This window comes from Ambystoma mexicanum, chromosome 11, assembly GCF_040938575.1.
Source record: "Ambystoma mexicanum isolate Mex_15411 chromosome 11, UKY_AmexF1_1, whole genome shotgun sequence".
NCBI classification, from domain to species: Eukaryota; Metazoa; Chordata; class Amphibia; order Caudata; family Ambystomatidae; genus Ambystoma; species Ambystoma mexicanum.
Window position 1 is genome coordinate 737,246,210 of NC_090934.1, and position 23,673 is coordinate 737,269,882.

The window sequence follows — 23,673 nt, forward strand, 5'->3', positions numbered from 1 at the left end:
TACTGTGCCATTCTCCTCTATGGCCTTCCCAATTATACTTTTTCCCCCTCTGGGCAAAGCCCTCAACTTAACGGTCTGCACACTTCACCTTTCTCGCTTTACCTCTACCGCATCTGCCCATCAACAGATCAGCGGCCTGTCTATCAAACAAAGGGCTAAGTATAAACTTCCTCTCCTCTTCAAAACTATCCATGGACTCTTCCCACCCTACCCATCTGCTCATCTCACTCCCTGCTCTCCTCCTCACTCGTTAAGATCATCCTCAACTGACCTTCTTGCCAACACTCCAGCCCCCTGTACTCCTTGTTTCTTCTCTCTCTCTCTCTCTCTCTCTCTCTCTCTCCCTCCCTCCCCTACTCTGGAGTGCTCCCTCTCCGTACTACTACAAATTTAAAATGATTTAAATCTAACCTCTCCTTTCTGAAGAACCTGTGTCCTAGCACTCTACGCTGCTGCATCAACCTCTTTCTCGCTACCCTTCATGGACAACTCTAAAGCACTTTTCCTTCACCCCTGCATCCTTAATTCAGCACCGCTGCCACCATCCCGTTCCTATGTCATTCTGTCCTGTCCTCATCCCTGGTTTATGTTTCCACTTTGCCCTGCAACATCTGGTCTTCAAGTCACATTCTCTCACCCCATTGGAAATGACCCATGTCCTTCGCTCTGTTATCAATGGTAAATTCTGAATGCGTTTTTGTGCCAAAGATCCATTAACAAAAAAAAATAAATGTACCCGTGGCCCTGAAGCAGGGTTCCCCATAGCAAAGATCAGATGCATTTATTTTTACTATTACCCAACTTAATAGTACACATTTTTTCGACGTGGAACGATAGAATGCATAAAGATCCTGCCAAAATTGAACATATACATACAGGCGCCACACAACCATCTCCTGAAATAGACATGCATGCAAAGCTGGTACAGTGGGACGAACCCTTTCCATTGGCCTTCCCAGCACTCCCAGCATTCTCCTATGTGTACAGCACCCTGTTGCTTGCTAGGCTTCCCAATCCTCATATGTGCATAGAAGGTTTTCCCTTCTGCCACACTAGACAACAGGGATCGTCATGCAAAGTAACTGCTGTGTTTAAATCCTAAATCTAGTAATGCAAGCAAACCACTGCCTACACTTAAATCGCGCGTGTGTTTAGAACAAATATGATGAAACAAGATGTCAAACTATGTTCTTGCAGTCCGGGTGATGTTAGCACACCACTATACCTTCATGCACAATTCATAAATACAGGACTAAAAGTGCAACAATGCCTGCGGTCTATTATGGGAGTCTGAAGACGGGTTGGTTATGTCACCATGCGGGTGGTACGATCCTGCTGAATGGACTGTACTACTTTCAAGACTTAGATTAGGCACAAACCCAGAAAAGATGGCGATAAAGTCATAGGCATGTAGCTGTTCTTATGGACACCGCACATAACATTTTCACTTCCACTTAGAGTAGCGTTTTCCCCCTTCACACTTAACCAGCGAAATCATCTGTCAGGAACAGCTCTGAATATAGCTGGGCAATGGCAAGAGGGAAGATTGGGCCCTGGAGCAATGAGGGTGGGCCACGGCACACACGGTCTGCAGAAATGTTTAGCACCCTCCCTTTTCAATTTCTCCCCTTCCTCCAGCCATCTCGTTTGCCATCCTTTTCCATTCCTCCTTCCCCTCCTATGCCCCTGGCGGTCTTCCTAGTGCTCTTCAAAGCTAGCCATGGCATGCAATTAAGCCAAGTAAAGAACTCATTTCATGGGCTAGTTTATTTTGAGCTATGTCCATCTAAAACTAGTACTGATGCAAGAGAAGGCGATCAGCATAGTGCACATGTTTGCATTACCTTCATCAACGTCAAAAGCATAGGCTGCCAGACGAAGGGTTGCGGAGCAGAAGTTGCACTTGAAGCACTCCCGGTGAAAGAAGTGCCCCTCGGCGCTCAGCCGCTCCATCACATACACACGCTTCTTGCAGAAGTAGCATATATCGCTCCCGCCAATGTTGGTTGGGAACTCCTTGCGCAACGATCCCTGAAAGCAAAGAGAAGGTATGGTAAGTGCATTCACAAAACTAAAAGGTCCATTGCCCCCCCCCCCCCACCCCATCACAGGTTGTGCAGATTAAAGAATATTGCTCTAACTGGTGAGGAGTATGCGGGCGAGTATACAAATTCACTGGTTTTGCAACACCCCAACATTTAACTTAACGGATCTACGAAGGCTTACCAAACATTTTACCACATTTTATTTCGTTGAATGTACAACTTTCATGACCGATAAAACAGGCGGGGAAGGGAGCACTCGCCCCCTCTATATACAATACCTATACTAACCATTTGTGGTAATAAAAAGGGCACACACAAAAAAAAAAACACATCGGCAAAGTTGCATTCGGCAAAACAGTGGAATACCTTTGTAACAAAAGATTAGGAATCAGCATCTCAAGTGGGAATAGACTTTTAAACGTATGTGTATCAGAGGTGCCCGCTTGCTGAGTCACTGAAGAATTGGGATAAAGTATATGCATGCAATGTCTCTTCGCCAACCAAAACTTGGGCTGTCCGGCGGACAAGCCACTTCGGTCCTAACAGAGTGCAAATCCCATGGCTGCGAGGAGTGATGAACTGAACGGGAGGACTGGTCAACTTGCTAGAAAGGGTCCCTAAGACATTGTCAAACATTCACTGCAAATAAAGTTAGAAATAAAAAAGTTGCAGTAGCACATTTTGGTACTCAGATTGTTGCATCCAAATGCAAATTGAACCGCTTCCTCCGAGTCAGAAATGGCCCTTTGCGAGGGCTCGTTGACATAGTAACATGTGAGCCTGGGCTGCTATAGCACAATGCAAGTCTCGAAAATGGCTGCACTCTTTCACACAACTGGATTGCTAAGGGTAGGAAAAGTGTTGCTTGTAACTAACCGTACTAACTCACCCAGTGGAGTAACTTTGCTGAAAATGTTGGGGGGGGGGGACATGACATCTGAAGAAAACGTGCCCCGTCCCCCCTCTAAAATTATGCCCAGGAACTCACCGTTCTGCATACTCACCTATAAACCCTGAACTGAGCACAACCAAACCTCTACTGAGCTGCAAACCGCACGCATTTCTCAACACCAAACATGAATCCTAGCAAAGCACAATCATACCTGAACACCACATGATGGCTACCAACCAAAAACGCAAACGCTTAGGGACCGGTTTCTCCAAACTGAAGCTGCCAACAGCACATAAAACCTCTCTTGCTTCTCTCTCTCTAAACCCAACTAACAACCTTCTCCTGGCCCCCACAAACCTTCCATTGCATATCCCCCAGGGCGGCAAGGGACCACAAAAGCCAACAGTGCGCGGTACAGACACCCTGAACATGAACATGGCAGCCTAACCAAATTACAAATGTTGCTCTATATTCTCTGGAAGAAGCAGCTGGGGAAGTGGTGTAACATGCCTGAAGGAGCGTGCACAATAACGAGACCAAATAAAGAGGAATACTATGATCAGTTTCTGGAAGTTCATCACTACTCAATCCTTAGTTCATCAAGACAATCAATTTCCTGTTTCTATGGTTTGCCATTTATTATGAAACTTAATGGCTGAACATGTTAAAACCTGCCTAAAAGACAGATCGCTTAGTGCTTCAATTAACAAATAAAAACATGAAGCTGGTTCAGGATTACACTGCTTAGTTTGGCCTTTCCAAGCTGCTATAGGGAGGAGGAAGTGAAGGCAGCAAAACAAAATACATTTAATTTTTTGTTTTTAACTTTAATGTGATTAGCATATAAATAGCTTTACACATACATATAAATATTAAACAATTATTCTTCGATGATTCTTTACATTCTCAATACTTAAAATATACAATATTTCTTCACTTTACACCAAACTCATTCACCTACCCATTATGTAAAATAGCATCTATGTACATAAAAATACCCGTACTACAAAATACATTCTATATTCCAATTGTTAGCAGTGGCTCTATCCGTTTCCAAATGTTACACAGGGCAACATACACTGGCATCTTCTCACCGTTTAAGCGATAGGACCAAAATTCATCGTTTTTTATGCCATCATAGTTTTCAACAACGATACCCAGCTGTGTCATAAAAGGGTCTGTTTTCCTTGCATTTGGTTAGCACCTGTCTAATCGATTCCATCCTTGTGCTTACTTTACACATTCGACATGTTCTCTCGGAAGCAGGTATTCCCATTTCTGGGCCTTTAACCATTAATACAGGAAGTCTATGTGTACGCATATTCAGCATAAATCTTCGGAGGTTAGGATTAGGGGAAAGGAGCAAATGATTCAGGAATTTGGGATTTTGTGAAGCACCTCAACTATTGTCTGTAGTGCTTTACCGTGGCCATATGCTCATTATTGGCCCACTCCCATTTTCCCACCTTCTGCACAAATTGCTCTGGGTAACCGAGTTACCAATCGGGGCACTAATCTATACGTTTAAAGGTCTCGCATAACAGTAATAGGTAACCATCAGCAGGATCACTTGCGTATGATTGGCCCAATAGTTTAAGGGTCATTTGGGGGAGGTAATAGCTCAAATGAAAAAAGACCTCTTTGCTTAAGTGCCATTGCAGGTAAGAACATCAATCGCAATAATTCAACTGGCACGCTCGGGCCATACCAAGAACCCTACGCCAAAATGTACCCTCTATAACGTTAAGCCACTTAAGATCCCACATCATCAGTGCCTCTAAGCTATATTGCATAACACAGAAGCACTGTTTATATAATGTTAGCATACCCACAAGGCTAAAACCATATGTTTCCAACACAAATGTATAGTTAAAAGATGTTGAGATCACTGCTTTACTCCTTTTGGCGGATATTATTTCTGCATAGTCACCTTTCATATTCAATACAAGGCCCAAATATGTATACTGGGTCGCATAGTCTACCCAATTTCCACTTATAACAAATTCAGGGTTTGTAGTTTTCTTAAGAGTTAAATTGCACCATCTTGGTCTTCCCCAGATTATTTTGATTTACATATTCAAACGTACCCTTCAATAATATTTTCACCCCTCCTAAGGTGTGGTCAAAGACCACTAAGTCACCTGCATACATGAGACAACATACCTTGGTGGTTCAGAGTTTGGGGGAACACAATTTTCCTCAACATGCTATGCAGATCTGATAAGCAGATGTTGAATAGTAGTGGTGCCAGTATGCACCCTTGCTTTACTCCCCTATTGATGACTGATTTCTTAGTGGCACCCTACAATCCAGCCTAACCCTAACACTCGTGTTCTCATGCAGGCACTTGATAACGTTCAAAATTAGGTCTGGGACATCCCTCTAATTCCATTTTCTTTCTTTCCAGAGTTTACTCTGGTCTACGGAGTCAAATGCTGCATGAAAATCTATTAGATTAGTACCTAGACCTGGATTTCCCCATTTCCTGGCCCTGGTTATCAATTTATCCATTAACCTTAAATTATGGTTTACCCCTGAGCCCGGTCTGGAGCCTGTTTGGAAGCTATCCAGAATCTGCCCAGCGTCCAACACAATCTTAGCAAACTATTTACCCATAACATTGAGTAATGAAATGAATCTATAATTAGCTGGATCTGTATGCGTCCCCTTTTTAAATAGCGGCATTAACATTGCTCTCCATGAGGTTGGTATTGTACCATTTGTTGACACCTTATTAAACAATGACCCTAGGATAGAGGCCTCAACGCTCAGGGTCTTTCTTTAACACTGTGTTGGAATTGTATAGGTGTAAACATAGCCCTTCCACAAAAAAGAATAATTGTACCATAAACTGTATTTACATTGTTTTTATTGACAAAAGACTTGGTAGATCAGGCTCACCAGTATTACTGTTAGCGATGGTGGTATTAATGTTGGAAAAGCACACCTCAGGGGCAGTGATAATCATGTTGTGTATTCAAAATGGTTTACCTAGGCGTTCCCTCTCAAGCTCTCACAATGTTTTTCAGATCTTATTTAATTTCAATTGAATTACTTATAATCCTTACAAAAACCTTAAACATTTTGGGACATTGAAATTTCAAACATGGGGACTGCATTTTGTTTTGAACATTTGCGGCTCTCACACTACAAAGTATTGGTGAGCACTTTGTTTTCAGGTGTTAGCTTTCAGAACAGATGTTATTGCGAAGCAAAATAATGCCATTGGAAAACTTAAAAATTACAACACACAATTACAGTTTCACTCACAAAACTAACATGAATACATAGGAAATCATAAGCAATTCCCTAAAACGTTTAATTGCAGCAACTAGCAAAGCAGCTTTTGCCCACCTGTCCACGCTGCAGATAAAGATGGTGCAGTAATCAACCGGTGCCTAATCGGATCCCCAGACAGACACATTAGCATTAGAAAAGCTGTCCTGTAATCCCTTAACATCCAACATGGAAAACCGTAAGACTTTGTATCTCATACTTTGGTATTTGGGCCAAAAAGAAATGCCTTACTGCATCTTCCACTATAGTATAGCAACAACACACCCATGACAATGTGTGGAGCCTTTTGAGCTGCCATAATAGGCAATACCACCAATCTAAATTTCACATGCAGAGAGCGGAGAGGTAAGGCAGACTGGCTCCAGGAGGCTCTGCCGGCAAATAATTGTCAACTAGCGGAATTAGTTTACTAGCCAGTAGAGACTGGTGCTTCCTCCAAGTCCAGTATCTCCCCCGCTCAACTATACTGTCAGAATTAACCAGCACATTGGGGCACATCAACATTCACCCAGACAACAGGTCAAGTCATTTTAAACAAACCAGACAAGAAATTGAGGTGTTGTTAATTGATATAACATCCCTGAGGGTATGTCTAGAGGTATCAGCCAAAGAGCGAGATCAAAGTCAGGCACACTAGAGTTCAGTTTTAAACCAGCCTGATCCATAAGACAGGAAACATCCAGTTCTCATCTAATACAAGCCAATAATGTAACTTCAGCACAAGCACACACTTCATCTCCATAAAGGGCTTCGGAGTAGGCCCCAGCTTTAGTTACCTGAATTTTCTGAACATCCACTAACCCACCAAATATTGTGTTAAAGGGCAATACCCCTCCAGACACCTGGGCTGAGCCAACAGAGACGAGGATGAAAACCTAAGACATATGTACAGAACAAAATGTCCACCTCCTAAGTGAAGTCAAAACAGCTTTCTTTCCGAGATTGCATCCTTTCTCAAGGAGCATAATTGTGGTCCATTAATGTTCAAGTTCTTCTGATCGCAATGAGAACTTAGCGTTCTCAATAAACGGTGGTGGCTGCTTCGGTCCTGGCTAAGATAATGGCATCACCAGCTTTCAACAAAATGAAAATCCACTACCACTGCATCATTGGGTCATCAGCATTTAATATTTTAAGATTACCATCCAAATCACTTATGAATCAATTAGAAGTTTTGCATTTTGTACAGTTATACGTTTTAACACTTGTTTTTACTAGGTCTTTGTCCATATTTTTCTAAACCTTTAAAAAATATGTTGCATCTTTTAAGATGGAATTGTGTATGGTTCAATTTATAAACCAGAACACAAATAAATGAATAAAACCAAAACATTAATTTCACAAAATATGGACCAGTAGAAGGCCCTGATGCACACAAGCTTGGAGTAGAAACCAATGATTGAGCTGCAACGTGGCCAAAATGCACTTCATCCCCATTGTGCAGATTTTTTGGGATAGCTAAGCACGCTTTGCCCAGGCCTGTACCATACTTCTCAAATCGTCCGATAAAGGACTGCAATCAAGCAAATTAAATTAAAGAGAAGTACAAATTGGAATTTTTCACAATGAGACATGGGGACAGAATCAAGGTGCAGCGACAACCGAGAGCAACAGATGAAATACCTGTCCTAAAACCTGCTATCAAGCAGAGAAATGGGACCACAGTTCCCTGGGTCTGATCCCTCCTGCTTTTTAAATATCTGGATTACATGGGACAATTGCCATGACTAAAGGAAAAGGGCAGATGACAATGCTGAATTATGAACTTTAGTTGTAACTCCGTCCCAAGCGTCCTTACCCTGCCTAAATTGGACTGCTGGCATCCAATCCTGGCCAGATGCCTTATTCCTTTTCTGTTCATGAACCACTAGCAACCTCTTGAATGGAAAACAAGGTAGGCAAAACTCCATCCACTTCCACAAAGGGGAAAATGTTAGTTACAAAGGGTGCTCCCACAGCTGAGTGATTAGCCAAAAGTATGTGCAGGGCCCATTTATCTTTCTGGTTATACTCATCGAACCGGTTTGTTGTAAATAAATCTATGTTTTCTAGCAGCACTGCAAATCCTATTGCACTGCCTTTCATGTGTTAATACTGCCAATGCTAGAATGGCCTACAATGAGTGGATGGACCAGAGAATGATTTCAGGTAGTTCATCAATATGGAGCAAACATTACCAGAGACCAGATTGAATATTGGAGGAAGAAAAGAATCCCTGATCCCAGATCAGCAGCTACTCAGACTAGGATCCTTACTAAAAGGGATAAAATGACGACCACTACTATTATAGGATCATAATACCATTGCAATCTCTGCTCAACCTGAAAATCAGGAAGAAAAGAAATCAGTCACTGATGGGGACAACTGCACAACACGCTAATTTGATAATGACATCTAAAAGTGGAGGGCTGAATTGGTGTGTGACAGGCGTGCCACTTGTGGCTCAAACCGTGCTCTTAAAAAGCTCACAATTCTCTTCCCAGCACTCGTAATCCTCTTGGTCTCTGAAACCATTGCAAGAACCGCCCCCTCAAGCCATATTCTCCTCCTTATCCAGATTCCAGAATGTGGATTTAGGGACATACGTAGTTAAAACAGGAACATTAAGTGTTCAGCAACTAAAACAAGGTGTGTATTACACTACAGCACACACAGATTCCAATTTTCGAATCCATTCTGTTTCCAATAATAACACAACTTAATGATTTTGCATGTGTCTCAAGTAAAACAAATATGACGAGGAAATCACTTTAATGGTAAAATGGTCACACACAACTGGGTGGATGTGGGCCAGTGAATATATACCAAAGACAAGATATTTATTTATTGTTCAGGTTATCGACTTTAAATTAAACCTTTCACCTGTACAAAAAATTCAAATCAGAACAGTTACAGTTCCACAATTTGTGTAAAAAATTTACAAATGTATTTATAACATAATGACCTTCCATCATATATACAAAATAGCAATAGCATAGCATAGTCCACTCAGCATCTATTAAACATGTGTGTGTGTAATTCTCCTGTACTCAATCTTTAAGATTCAATATGAACCAGCCTAGACCAATTCCCATCATTATAAAATTAATACTATGACCATTTTTTAATTTTCCTCCATATAAAACATGGTCCACCAATTGTCTAAACTATTGCTTTTGAACTTTTACAAAATAAATCCCAAGTGCTGTGTTTGCTTGCCAGTCAATCCCTTGCAAGTCAACAGCAGGTGGTGCAGGGTTTTGTCGTCTCATTGTTTCCTGAAGATCGAAACCTCTTTAGTCCGATACAAATTCAGACGAAAATGTAAAAACTTAATTCTATAAAAGCCACACAGAAACTCGCTGAGATATTTTGGGAGTGTGTTGTATGCTCTGCTTTCCATTGAAGAATCCTGGTTAGACTTCAATTGCGATCTTTGATTCAATGTTTCCTCCCAGTCTCTCCGAGAGTTTAACCTTTGCTGCCTTCAGGTTTTCACATAAAGTGTCCTCCATAAAGCCCAAATCTTTCAATATTTGTTTACATGCAGCTCTCCAATCTTTTGGTATTGGTTCAGAAAAGGTCACTAAGGTCTCTTAACACTTTGAAAGCCTCACAGGAGGATTCTCTACGTATTTCCAATACAAGAAACAAGACTTGCATGCCACCTTAGCGTATAACGATATGAGACCCAACTCATATCTTATGTCATGCATCGAAGTACCTGGTGGTAAATGCAAAATTCTCCTCCAAAATAGACCTACTCAAATAGGCTGTTGAGAAGAAAACTGACGCATAGGTCAAGATGGTCGCTGTTTTCATTTTGTAGGAGGTCACTAGTGGCTTCAAGGAAAATTGACAATACCTTTTCATTATGGTTGAACCTTGGGCAGCCAAATCTTTTGCTTTGACTCTTACCGAGAATTTCTAGCTGCGTCATTCACACTAGTGTTCAAAATACCATAAAAATCAGTAAATTACTGTACTGTTTCGATTTGCCCTCCTTTAATAAACCAAGTTGGAAGATTCAAACTCTTTCATTTGATCTGTTGCTTTATCATTCATCTTCAACCAATACTGGTCCAAATACAATTTTGGAGCTTCCAGTTTACGCTGCAAGCATATCGACGTCCGAGCGACCAAGACCATATTGTCTGTAAAAAGCAGGTGGCCAACTGGACTCCCATTCAACCTTGGAGGAAAAGATCGAGCCTTCCCCAAAGCGACTGGAATATCCAATATAAAGAGATTCAAGAGATCTGGTGCCAATGGGCAGCCTTGTTTTAGACAGCTTTTCATGCTTTTAGGTTTTGACAAGCGCCCCCCACTGTCTAGCCTTACCCTCAGGGAGTGTGTTTAAAAAGCCTGGATTGCTTGCAGAAGATCTAATGGGCATCCCCGTTTTATTGGTTTAAGCCAAAGTAACTCCCCATCGACAGAATCAAAAGCCTGTTCAAGATCCACAAATGCAAAATAAATTTTGCCCTTTCCCATAAGCAAATGGGTCTTGAAGATGTTTTTTAAACACATTCCGACTAGTGCCTATGCCCCTCACAAATCCAGACTAAAAGAAGTCGTAGCACCCAGCACAAGTGGCCCAATCCATCAATCTTGTCAAGAGCAAAGTTGGAAAATGTTTCCCATCACATCAAGAAGGGCGATAGGGTGGTAGTTCTTCCGAGCCTCCCTAGCGCCCTACTTACAAAATTGGGACCAAGATTGAGGTCTTCCATGAGGCTGGTATAACTCTCACACTCAAGACCTCTAGGAATAAAACCATTTTTCAACATTATGTTGGATATTCCGTCCGGACCTCGGGACCTTGAGATGCTGGCCCTTATTAGATCATACAAGCTTTCTCTGACAAATCTCATTTGCCATTCCCCACAAGACCTTGACCACAAAGTCCTTCCCAGTTAAAATGAGTCACCCGCCATTGTTCTGAAATTGCATTGACCAGTAAGGCTTCTTTTGGAATGACCGTAGATTTTAGAAGGTGCCAAGTTTCACCCAAGTTTTTACTGTGCATTTTTGATAACAAGTTATGTTCTGTGTGTCTTTTAACACAATAGCCCACCTAAACAACTTAAGCCAGTTTTTGTATTTGTCTCCTCTTTTTAGTAGAGTCAGCATACTGCGACCTCCTACTTGTTTTATTTTCTTTTAAATCCACCCCTGTGTTGCCTTGTGTAGACGAGCTTGTGGTTGTAAGTGCGTTTGTGAGTATTCTCTCTACGATTGCCCCCACCCCTTGGTAGAAACGAAATCCATTAGCAACAAGGGGTAGTCAATAACAGAGTGGAGCTTGCCTACCTGACCTTGAACTTTTCCTGACAGCCTTAGACTTAGGTTTAATACATATTTCGCCAGCATTCGCCTGCCTTGAGAGATGACAAGGTCAACTCTGTATGCCACTAAGAGGAGTGTTGTTGGTCGGCCATGTCATTTGCAAAATGTCATGGTCGCTAGTGGATGATGGCGAAATCTCAAAGCGAGCGACGCGGGGCAAGAAGTTACTGGTAACAAAGATTTAATCCAATACCGCACTTTTGCTACCAGATTTCTTCGTCATGCACCCTGGAATGTCAGTCTATTCTCCGATTTAGCATATGAAGATTCACGTTAGACACTACTTGCGACCAAAGCGCCTTTCTTTTAGCCAAAAGCTCTCCAACTGGTGGAACCCCCTTTTTTTGGTTATTTATCTCCCCTAGACGAGCAATATTTAAATCGCCACATATTAAGACAAAATTCTGCAAAGACTCACAGCAATATTTCAATGTGTTGAGAAAATGAGGTCCTGGTCCTTGGCCCCCTTCGGATTCCAGTACAGATTGCATAAAACAAACCACTCCGGAGCGTATGGCCGTTCCAAAGGTTTACAGATGAGCAGTATTTGGACAAATCGGGTTAGGGCATTTGTCCAACACTACCTGGAAATCCACACAATTTTTAACAGCTATCATGAGGCCCGTCGAGTGTCGCCTCCGCAAGCCCTTGACTGCCTTTATCAGAAAAATAGAATAGCCATCTAATGAAGGAGGAACCAGCAGCCAAGTTTCCTTAAGGCACACAATCCTGAAAGATTTAAACTGGAGTTCGCCCTTCACAAAGCGGTGTCATGAACCTCTACAGTTCCATGATGCCAACATGACACCCCTTACCTTTGTGACACCTCCAGTTAATCCCCTCTCCTATTCAGGACCAATGCCTCGGAAAGCCATGCCCATGAACCCCTCCTGCTCCTTCAGGCCACACTCTTCTATACACTGCACTCTTCTTCCTGAACCCCTTTGCCCGTCCATTTACAGTTATTTTATACAATTGGCTTTAGCCGGAAAAATAAATCCAGATTTGTTTTTCAGTCACTGTATATGTCCCCATGTTCTTCTCGTAATTCTAGAGCCTCATTACCTAAATGTATAGGCCTCACCTCCTAAAAACAGTTTCCACTCCCAACTGTGTGGCAGCTCCCACCCATATTGAGTTTTGTGTATGACTCTTAAAATCAAAGCCCAGTGGATGTAACCCCACAGCTTCCTCCATGAGGGGTGTCTTTACCAAACTAGATGACAAGTGTACAGTTACCATGTCCATGCAATTTTTGTTTGGAAACTACCAAATCAATGTCCCCCGAGTTCACAAATCTTAATTTGGGACATTGTGTAAGGGGTGTAATGCATTAGACACTTTTAAGGATAGGCCTTCAAGGATATTAAACAATCGTTCTAGGGTTACACATTAGCTGGTGATTCACGTCCGATGGACCAATCCCCTCCATTGATCAGGCAAAGACTGCTGTCCGTCCCTTTGCTTTACACATGATTCTCTCTGAGGGGATACAACTCTAATTGTAGCCAATCTTTGTTCCAATGTTTGGAAAGATGGATTAGGTTTAGTCGTGTGTCCATCCCTCCGTTATCCTGGAGGAATCTGGTCTTTGGCCCCTTGTAGTCTGGGATCACCTTCATTTCACTCGCAGCTTCTGCTTCCATTACCCTAGAGCTAGGTAAATTCAGCCTTGCCCGATTTGAGTGGGGATTGAAGGGCTGGTCGCCAATTCTCGACAGGGGTTGTGGGTGGTCTTCTACTGAATAGACTGACAAGTTCATAAAAGGCTTTACTGATGCCAAAGGGGAATCCTCTCTTTGCACTTCCTCTTCAGGAACAAAGCTTAAACCTCCAATTATAGTTTGCTCTTCCTCTCTGGGCTCTGGTGCCAGTGATGTTGGCTACCTCCTAGTACAAATGACCATTTCCTTTGGACTAACTGGGATTTTCAGGTTCCTCAAGTATTTCCTTAAGTCATTGGATTTACATTTTTTCCCCCCATTGCCCATTTTTTTTATTTTTTCCCTAACAACTGATTGCTTACCTCGTTGCTGCTTATTACATTTTTTACTAGCGAATATCGCAAAGTCTCTGGCAATGGAAATGCTCCACAGAGATGGACTTGAAGAAAGATATATTTCTTCTATTGATACCTCGCCTGCCGCGATACTTGCACTTGGGCTAGGTGCAAGTTCCTCCAGTGTAGATTGTGTCGGGTCACGTAAAGACTGATCTTCAATAATAGCGTTTGCAAGAGCCCACATGCAGTTGCAGTGCCTCCATAGGAGGATCTGATGGATTGGAAACCATTTCAGCCAGCTGATGGGATACGTTAGGGTTACCTCTAGGCTCCTCATGGGCTCATTTGTGGACAACTTGCACCTTTTCTTGTTATTTCTTTCTTGTACTAGATGCTCCATTAAAAATCTTAATGTATGGAGAGAGTAATCAGACATTCTCGAAATTGCCTTGAATTGCGGTGACAAATCTTTCAATGAAGATTACTTTAGAGAGGAGCATTGTTAACAGCTGTATGATCACTTAAGCTGTCATTCAAGGATTCATATAACTTGATAAAGAGATCCAGTGTGATAGTTAATGCTGACATGGTAGCAACATCAATAATCACCTCCCTTCTAACGTAGCAATCTTGCTTTTTTGTCGACCACAACAGCTTCCCCTGTTAGTTGTACATGATTGCAATGGAGAGTCGGAAGAGAATGAAGCACCTTGATGATGGCATCCCCTTTTCATCGGGCTGTTCATGACTTTCTTCAGTCTGGTCTATAAGTCCCGACTTGGAAGTTAGGCCATTTATGTCGCTACCCAATATGGAGCTTGACCTGACATCAGATGACATGACTGCTTGCTCAGATTTAGATGTGCATTGTTCATCATTTAAAATGAATTTTGTAACAATGTTTGTTGGGGGGTCTCTACATAGACCCCTTGTTTTAATGAGGTTTCCAATGCACTGGTAATCTTCCCCCTGAAGGCTGTGTTGTTCTGCAAATACTCCATCTTGTGCTTGATGAAAGCTATTTCGTCCCTCATTGTTGCTGCTAAAGCACTATGGTCCATTGAATAGCCCGAGTTGGAGAATCCCGGGCACTGGTCATCTTGTACCAGTGTTACCATGCCAAAGTGGTGAACCACAAAGGAGCCGTTATGCACCGTTGGAGGAGTCTTGGGGGGCATCTCCTCATTGCTGCATAGAGCAGACTCCAAATGTTGTGTTGACATTAGCAATATGTGGTCTAATACTTCACCCTCAGCAGTATCATCTGGCACTCTCTTTGCTGAGGGGACTTAACTGTCATCTGTATTTTAAATTCACAGTGTTTTTGCGGTCAGCTGCATTGTAAAAAAAAGTTTTACACAAATCCTCATTAGCGCTGGTTAGGGGCGGCAAACATTTAGTTGCCAGTGAAGACTGCAGAGACGATGGAAGCCCCAAGGAGTGAGCCGAAGGTTGAACGAACTCAGCAGCTCGATCAACCATTCTGTCTTTGTGCGAGAAGTCTCAGTCGGGGCCCATGGCCAATTGTGATTCTGATGGCAGGCTGCAAATTGGGCTGTACACCCTCGCCTCTCGCTTCGATGATAGGTTAGGAGATTCACCCGAACCCTGGGCATCAGTGCAGTTAGCAGGTGCACTCTTCCACCTCAATGCATCTGAGGGGGCGCAAGGACACTGCGAACTAGTACTTCCCAGCAGTAGTAAGTTTGTTATGGGGGCCGGTGCGTATCGCTCGACAACAGTTTTTTAGGCTCACCCTCTGCCTGTTTAAGCAAAGTGGAACCCTTGCTTGCTGATGTTTCATAAATCACACCCAGGATCATACACAGTAAAACGTTTGGGTAGTTGCATAAAATACAATTGCTTTTTAAATAGCCTGGGGTCGCTGTACAGGCTGGACTAGCCCCTATTCCCAGGAAGTTTCGCTGCCTCCATTGTCCTCTGGCTCAAATCAAAACTAAATAAACTACTGGTAATTTCACACAACGAACACCTCACTTGCCGCAACCTCCATGCCCACAGTAGACCACAGTCTACACGCACTGTGCCTATGTTGTTGAAAGTGGTCCAGCTAAACTACACAGCGGTAACCGTTGACCCACCACGGGCCAATATATGTCACTGAGACAAGTAACACTGAAGGGAAAAGTAGTTTGTGGTTCTTGTTCCCACAGCAACACAAGAACACACTACTGCACACCAATATACCAAAGATGAGACGCACATGAATAATCCAAATGCTGGATATGAAACATCTGGCTTAGTAATTGCATAGAAATAGGTAAGCCTAAATGATATAATGGGCTGCCTTACCAAAGTATTATTTACTTCCTGCTTAAGAAATGCCTTCCTAAACATGGACCGAACTCTGTACATGCACGGCACCCATGGGTCATTGGTAAGGCCGTGTATCAGCTTTGGTATGTCTAGTAGCGATTGCGGTTTGCAGTAGAAGCAACTCTGGTTGCAGAGGGCTGTTCAAATAGCAGGTTGTGCCCCTAAAGGTTCATATTAAAATACACACAGTAAGAAATAACTTTTATAAAACACGATTTTTAGCGTTCAACTTTACAGATATTAAAGGCCTGCTACGTCAAACTCATCCATGCAATCGACATTTGCTGCAATACTATTTGTGAATGGAGTTTACAAGGCTGATCAAACGTTGACATGCTGTAACTTGTGAAAGTGACACAGGTGCATGCTCCTCATTGCAGTTGTAGACCATGACCGCGCACAAAAACACACCAAACTGTCTAAATACCTTGCCACTGTGAACAGGAGAGACACAAGGAGAAGGAGAAGAAGAAGAAAGAGACCCTGCTCCGGCCAACGCCTGCGTCTGAAGTCAACAGAAAAGGATTAAGGAGTATTATATGGGAAAACAAATTCCAAAATGCAGCATCAATACAACTTTGTTATTTAAAAGAAATTGTGTGATGAAGAAGGAAATGAAGAAGGCTGGAAGGCCACAGACCTTACAATCATTGCATACAAATATAGCTAATGAATATTAATGAGGGGCATCGTGAAAACCCAACATTTTTCCAGACCTCGAGTTGGAAAACTCAGTTTTAAATTGTGACGCTAGGGATTTAAGAACAAATCATTTGGACTATATTCTGAATTAAGTCTAGTCTACAAATGTTCCCTTTAAAACAAATATTGGGCTAGAGCATTTCTTCCTTATTCCACTATACTAGGGTTTGAGCAATTGATATTACATATAATAAGCATGATGCACACTCCTTCAGGACAACCTGTTGCCGCTTTTGCTGTACATACCCGCTCCGGAGAAGTAGAGTGAACTTTGGGCCTGTGATCAGTCAGATAAAGATTGATAAGAACTTGAGCCATAGCACCTACACCTCTGGAAACTTTTCCTACAGTCATCTACCCAGCAAAGGAAGAAGATTAAGAAGACAGACAGGAGTCACCATGAATATATGTGAGACCAGGAAGGAATTCAAAAATGGAGAAATTGGGCGAGTCAGAGATGGAGCGCAAGCATGATCTAGGCAGGTGTTAGAAGTATGCAGTCACATTCAAGAATGCTATATGCATGTGAATCATGCGACAAATGCAAGACACGTGTGGAGTCTATTTAGTCTTTCTGATGTCTTAAAACATGAATGCACACGTTCGTACTCAAAATTATTTATGAGGATACAGGTGTACTTTATGTAACCTCGTAAACAACTATAGAATCCTCAAAGGAACACTTTAACCACTAAGCTTAAAATACCCACCCGATTACACACTGCTGGTAAGTGACTTATACACAGCATGCATGGTCTGCTCCCACCTAACCTGTGTGGAGTTCTCAGCCAAATGGACCACACACAGCTCCCAGTCGCAGCACTAATGCACACGAGAGCCCCACCCACTCTCCACCTAGGTTCACCCCTCTCACCACTGTTATTCAACATCTACATACCGCCACTCATGACACCTCAAGGAACACAAACACTCCTTCCACCCATGCTCAGATATGCTTATTTCACTCAAGCCATTGACCTTGTGTTCCTCGAGTCATGAATGTAAATGAGTGAGATGGCCCTTAATAGATCACAAATGGCAACCCCCTTTACTTCACCTAAAACACATTAATCTTCTACATTCACGTCAGACATTTACTTCTTCATGCATTTAATTCTTTTGACCATTAGTGCGTCTGCATCGTCACATTGTCATGGTGGCGATGGATATGATAAGGATGACTGTAAGGTTAGAGTGGGAATCAAGGAGGGGTTAGGGGAAATATGGGTTGTAAAGGAAGGGGGTACAGAGGGTCTCCCCCTGTAATGACTAAATGACTGTTAGAAAAAGTGAAAGACAGATGAAGTACAGGTAGGAAGAGGTAAATGTGACTAAAAGAATGCATGGCTAAGTTTATGCAGAAGTTTAGGCATACATGCGACCTGGGTTGCAAACTGAAATATGAGGGCGGGGTGTAGTGGCTGCACTTACCGAAACCCAAATGAGGCCCATGATCCTTTTTTTTGTTCACTAGATCTCATCTTTTCTTTCCGATTTGCGCCTGTTCATTGGGTGTCTGTACCCCCCTCTAATTATGCTCCTTTGGTATTTAAATGTAATGTCTCTTATTTTACCAATAATCATGCAAAAGGAAGCATGGCATTGGGTAACAGACTTCTCATATAAATGTAGGGAAAGGGGTGTCGCGAGTAATGATTTTTAAACAAAACCATGGTAGGTGTATGAATCTTAGCTGAAACAAATGCCTTTAATTAATCAAAAGCGATGCGTCCAAGGTGAACCTCCTCCAGGTGTGTGGTCCAGACATTGACTTGGCAAAAGCGCAGAGTCTGTGAATGGACTCGAACCTGGATAAAAATGCCATTTGGTGGGGCTTTTCTGAGGCAAAGGTGGATGGGGCGCTCATGGCTTGGAAGACAGGAGTCTACCTTTGGTTATAGTGTAGCTTGGAAGATCTGTGGGGTTTGTAGGGAGGTATGTGCTGATTATCTTGGAGGTTGGGGCTGGAAGCGAGGTGTCAGTTTGGCCGCAGGTATCTAGACTTAGAGATCTCCCAAAGATGGCAGGCTAGAAACAGGAAGGGACCAGACCATTAGGAGGATCAGGCAAGGGTTGGCAAGATGGGAGGCAGAAGGAAAAGGCCACCGCCCATGAACTGAATCCAGGCCACTGCGCATGCACAGTAGAAACAACATGATGGCACCCACGAAGCACCAACGCTGTGGTCGGAGGTGCACCCCCAACCGCCCAGCACCCAAATGCCACTGGGGATTTAAGTAGCAGGACAGACGCTCCAGGTGTGTGTGATATGTGGCGTGTTGTGTGTAGCATGTGTGTGATGCTTGTGTTAGCGATGGGTGGAGCGTGTGCGTGCGTAATTTCTGGAGAAGTGCGTCAGGCACATGGCTGGTGTACGACATGTCTATTCTAGTATTTAGCATTTAAGAAGGCTGAAATATCTGTAGCATACAGTGCTGGACTGACGCGCTAGTGAATGAATTGGCCAGAGTCTGCATAAGGAGGTGCGTCATGCAGATGGGTTCCCACAATTTTCTTGCGTTTGTGTAATTGATGGGGTATTTGAATGGGCAGTGGCACAAGTAATTTAACCATTTATCCAGCATCTGTGGATAAATACTGTGTTTAATGGATGTGTGTCTTTACTTCTTCTGCATTCACTTTGCCATACATTCACCAACACATTTACCTCTTCATACATTTACTTATTCTGCCTTTGATTTCTAACATTCACTTAATCACTACAGGGGCAAACCCTCTGTACTCCCCTTCTTTTTATTATTATTTTCTTTTAAATTTGGTTTTATTGATTTTCAAAACAAAGAACAAAAAAATGTATGCATTTCACTTACAACAGTTCTATTAGCATATGGTTACACCTGAAGAACAAAACTAAATTCTCATTGTACAGTAAATCACTGGTGTATTCGTTTCCGTTCTCTAGTTGCAACAGTCAATAGAGCATAACCAACACACACCCACCCCCCTCCCATTGGTTGGGCAGACATCATTGCAGCATCTTTCTCTGTCGACTTGTCCATAATGGGTAGTGTTCAGCCCACTATTGTGAGGTTTCCTTGAGTTTTGGGTTGTAACTGTCTTAGTGAGGGTTTTGAGATTTCTGCTTCCAATTAGGACCATGTAGTGTTCTCGGGTTGGGAGTCCGTTGTCTGAGAGGTATTTGCCTCGGAAATCTGACCATAAGATCTCACATTGCTACGCTTTATTGTGTAGGGAAGCTGCGATCATTTCCATTGTGTAGATGTTGGTTGACAGGTTGATCCATTCCTTCTTGGGACTGTTTTGGATTTCCATTTCGTTACTAACAGTGCACGGGCTGCGAGTAGTAGCTGTGGGGCGAGACCTCTTAGTCTAGTCCAGTCATCTCGGGCTCAGTGTCTGAAACATCTTAGACAATTTGAGTGGATCATATTGCCATCGATTTAGGAGTTTGATGGTATGTGATTTATATTGACTGGATAAGGATGTTCTGGATGCAGTTTTGCACATCACTTCCCATTGGTTGGGGTCTATTTCCTCTCCTAAGTCTCTTCCCCATCTGCTTCTGAGATGTTCCATGGACCCGCTTCGATAAGTTCTTTGTACATTATGGATATTAAACCTTTCAGTTCAGACTTGGTGTCCAAGAGTTGTTCGAATGGTGTGAGTTCTCTTTGCAGCTTATCCTTCCATGCAGGTTTTGTCAGGACTCCTTTTATCTGGATGTGGATAATGGGCCTATCCCTAGGGCTTCAGTTCGGTCTCGAAGAGAGATGAAGTTATCTTTTTTCTGGAGTTGCCCTGCCCTTTCTAGGCCAGCCTCGTACCAAGATTGGAATCTTCCTACTTTGGGTATGTGGTTGTTTATGCCAGGGGACCATAGATGGCTAAGTGGGGATGGCCAAGTGGTGATCTTACTCATCGCTTTGCCTGGTTGCCATATGTTCCAAATGGTGCTCAGTATCGGGTGGCCCTTAATTTTTCATTGTATTCGTTTGTGAGGGGTCCATAGCCATTCTGATATTGTGGCCGGTGAAAAGTAATGATTGTCCATATGGACCCATTGGAGATGGTTGTGGCCGCGTAGGTGTGGGATAAGGATACGTAATTGTGAGTCTTTGTAGTATGCTCGCAGGTCGGGGAGACCTACTCCTTTGTCTTTGGAAAGTGTCAGAGTGTCGTATGCGATCCTCGCCTTCTTCCCCTGCCAGAGGAACCGAAGCTTACATTTTATGGCCTCTTGAAAGAACGCATTTGGTATCTCGTTGGGTAACATCTGAAAAGGGTACAGGAATCGGGGGAGACATACCATTTTAATGGCATTAATCCGTCCCAACCACGAGATCGTGAGCTTCTTCCACCTTGTCAGATCGGCCGCGAAATTCTGGAGCAGGGGAGGAAAGTTAGCTTTGTATAGTTCCGTTAGGTTTCTGGTGACCTGGATGCCCAAGTATTTGAGCGCAGAGTGTTCGAATCTGAGCCCTAGGGGTGAAAACTTGGTTTCATTTCCCTCTTTCGTTCCTTGGAAAGGGAACAGCATTGATTTAGTCTTATTTACTTTAAACCCAGAGAGTTGGCCATAATCTTCTAATAATTGGAGGGCATGAGGGACAGATACAGAGGGATTGGTTATGTGTAAAAGTATGTCATCAGCATATAGCGCTATCTGGTATTCTCTCGTTCCCAGTCGCATGCCTTCTATTCTGGAGTCGGATCGTATGTTTTGGGCTAGGGGTTCTAGGGAGAGCGCAAAGAGAATTGCAGAAAGGGGACATCCCCGTCTAGTTCCACGTCCCATTTAGAACCATCTGGAATATTCCCCATTAACAGAAATAGACGCCTTTGGGGATGGGTATACAGCTCGTATTCCTTTTCTGAATCTCGGCCCTATCCCTACCTTGCGAAGGACCGCCCTCAGGAATTCCCACTCCACTCTATCAAAGGCTTTTTCTACGTCTATTGACAAGAGGGCAGGGTCACCTGGTAGTTCTGGTGATGAGTGGATGAGATGGAGATTTTTTTGCGTATGGTGTCGGCCCCTTGCCTGCCCAATATAAATCCGACTTGGTCATTATGTATGAGGTGAGGAATTAGTACTTCCAGTCGGGCGGCCAATACCCTGGTGTAAATTTTGGCATCTAAATTGAGTAGGAAAATTGGGCGGTATGAACCACAATGTTTGGGAAGCCTTCCTTCCTTTGGGATCACCGTTATGAACGCCTTCGTAAAGGAGTCAGGGGCTGTCCCTGTTTCTAGTATCTCGTTAAAGAGCTCCGTCAAGAACAGTGTTAGTTGAGCGCTGAAGGTTTTATAAAACCCAGCGGTATAACCGTCCACTCCGGGGGATTTGCCTACGGTTAGTCTTTTGATTGCCTCTTGGACCTCAAGTTCTGATATCAGGGATTCTAAAAGCTCTGCTTCAGAGTACGAGATTTTGGGCATATCTATGAGGGAGAGATAGTGATCTGTGTCGGATTGTCCGGGGGTCACTTCCGAGGTGTATAGTGCCTCGTAGAAGTTGGCAAAACTCTCTGGGATAGTGTGGAGGGGGTCATAGGGTTTTCTTCAATTATCTCTTTCACTTTCCACTCAGCCCTTTGCACTCTGAGTCTGGCTGCCAGAAGTGCATCAGCCTTCTCCCCCTTCTCATAGAATTTCTGTTTGAGGAATCGAAGTTTGCGCACGATTTGTTCGTGCTCCAATAGCCTTAATTCTTCCCTTTTACATTGCACTATGTTGATGTTGTCGGGGTCCGTGCCCGGATGTCCCCTGTTCTCACTTTCCAGTTGGCATATTTCGGATCTAAGTCTGTGTTCAATGATCTTTCTCTCTCTCTTCTTGGTAGATCCTTCACGTATCAGGATGCCTCTCCAGGTGGCCTTCCCCGCCTCCCATATTGTTTGCTTAGAGACTTCACTGTTATTGTTTAGTTTAAAATATTCCTCAATTTCAGTTGCCATTTCAATTTTAAATACTGCATCTTTCCATAGGCTTTCGTTACAGCGCCACTTCCCTCCTGAAACAGGCAAGTCTGCCCATCGTATATCTGACAAGACCATATCATGGACTGACCATGTTATCGGAATTCTTTCCGACAGTGTTGTGGTATCAAGGAAGTCCTCGGTGAAATATAAGTAATCGATCTGGGTGAATGTTCTGTGTGGATTGGAGTAGAATGTATAGCCTTTTTCATTAGGATGTTTAGCTCTCCACACGTCTTGTAGGTCATATATCTCCATCATGTCGGATAGCTCAGTGCGATCACTTCTCGTTTGGCTTCTTATCTCAGGGTTGCCTGGTTCCCAGTCTTTGGTCGGGTCTGCCCATTGATTAAAGTCTCCTCCGAGAACAACTTGGCCAGATGCTTCTAACATTATTTTGGGTATTGTCTTCTCTAGGAACTTGGTTTGTCCTGCATTGGGAGAGTATATTACTGCAACTGTTACTTTTACCTTCGCGATTGTCCCAGATACCAGGGGGGCACACCCGCTTACATCAGACCAGGTCTAGATCTACTTCAAGAAAGGAATCAACTTAGATCAGGATTCCAACCCCTCCCTTCCTGAGTGGGCCAGAGCCCCAGAATTCCTTTCCACCTCTTCTCCCTAATATACATCTCTCTTCACCCTTGGCAAACTGTCTCTTGTAAAAGGAGAATGTCAATTTGAGATCTACGGAATTCCCTTGCAACTAGTGATCTTTTGGTTGGCGAGTTGAGTCCTTTCACGTTAAGCTTTCCTATCCTAAGGGACTCCCTACCCTTCTGTTCTTCAATTGGCGCCATTACCAGAGTATTTCGGTTGTGGATTTGTGACCCATCTCAAGTGGATGTAGCATACATGAGGACTCACGTCTTTTTGAGTGATCTGTGTTGCCAGTAGTGCTTCGTCCTCTGCCCATTTCTCGTCTGCCCAGCCCCCCCTCCCTCCTCCCTTCCCACATTGACGGTGTCCGTACAGACCCAGGTAAAGACACAGGTCCTGCATCGAACCACCTTTGGGGACCGTTACTTCACGTCCCCAAGATTATTATAACTGCACAGTCTTGATTGAGCCCCCTTTCACCACCCTCCTCTGTTTACCTGGCCCGAT

At 43.2% G+C, this 23,673-nt stretch overlaps 1 protein-coding gene across 5 annotated transcripts in view; it reads right to left on the reverse strand.

Moving 5' to 3' along the window:
- Positions 1–23,673, reverse strand: part of MICAL2 (microtubule associated monooxygenase, calponin and LIM domain containing 2) — a 1,393,870-nt gene that overhangs the window by 749,184 nt on the left and 621,013 nt on the right. For 4 of the 5 annotated variants that reach the window (XM_069623637.1, XM_069623636.1, XM_069623640.1 and 1 more), the window contains 3 exons: positions 16,850–16,957; positions 16,329–16,406; positions 1,845–2,031 (listed from right to left, as the gene is read on the reverse strand). In XM_069623637.1, coding sequence (XP_069479738.1) covers positions 1,845–2,031; positions 16,329–16,406; positions 16,850–16,957 — 373 coding nt within the window. The remainder of the gene's footprint in view (positions 1–1,844; positions 2,032–16,328; positions 16,407–16,849; positions 16,958–23,673) is intronic. The other variant, XM_069623638.1, reaches the window with a different exon arrangement.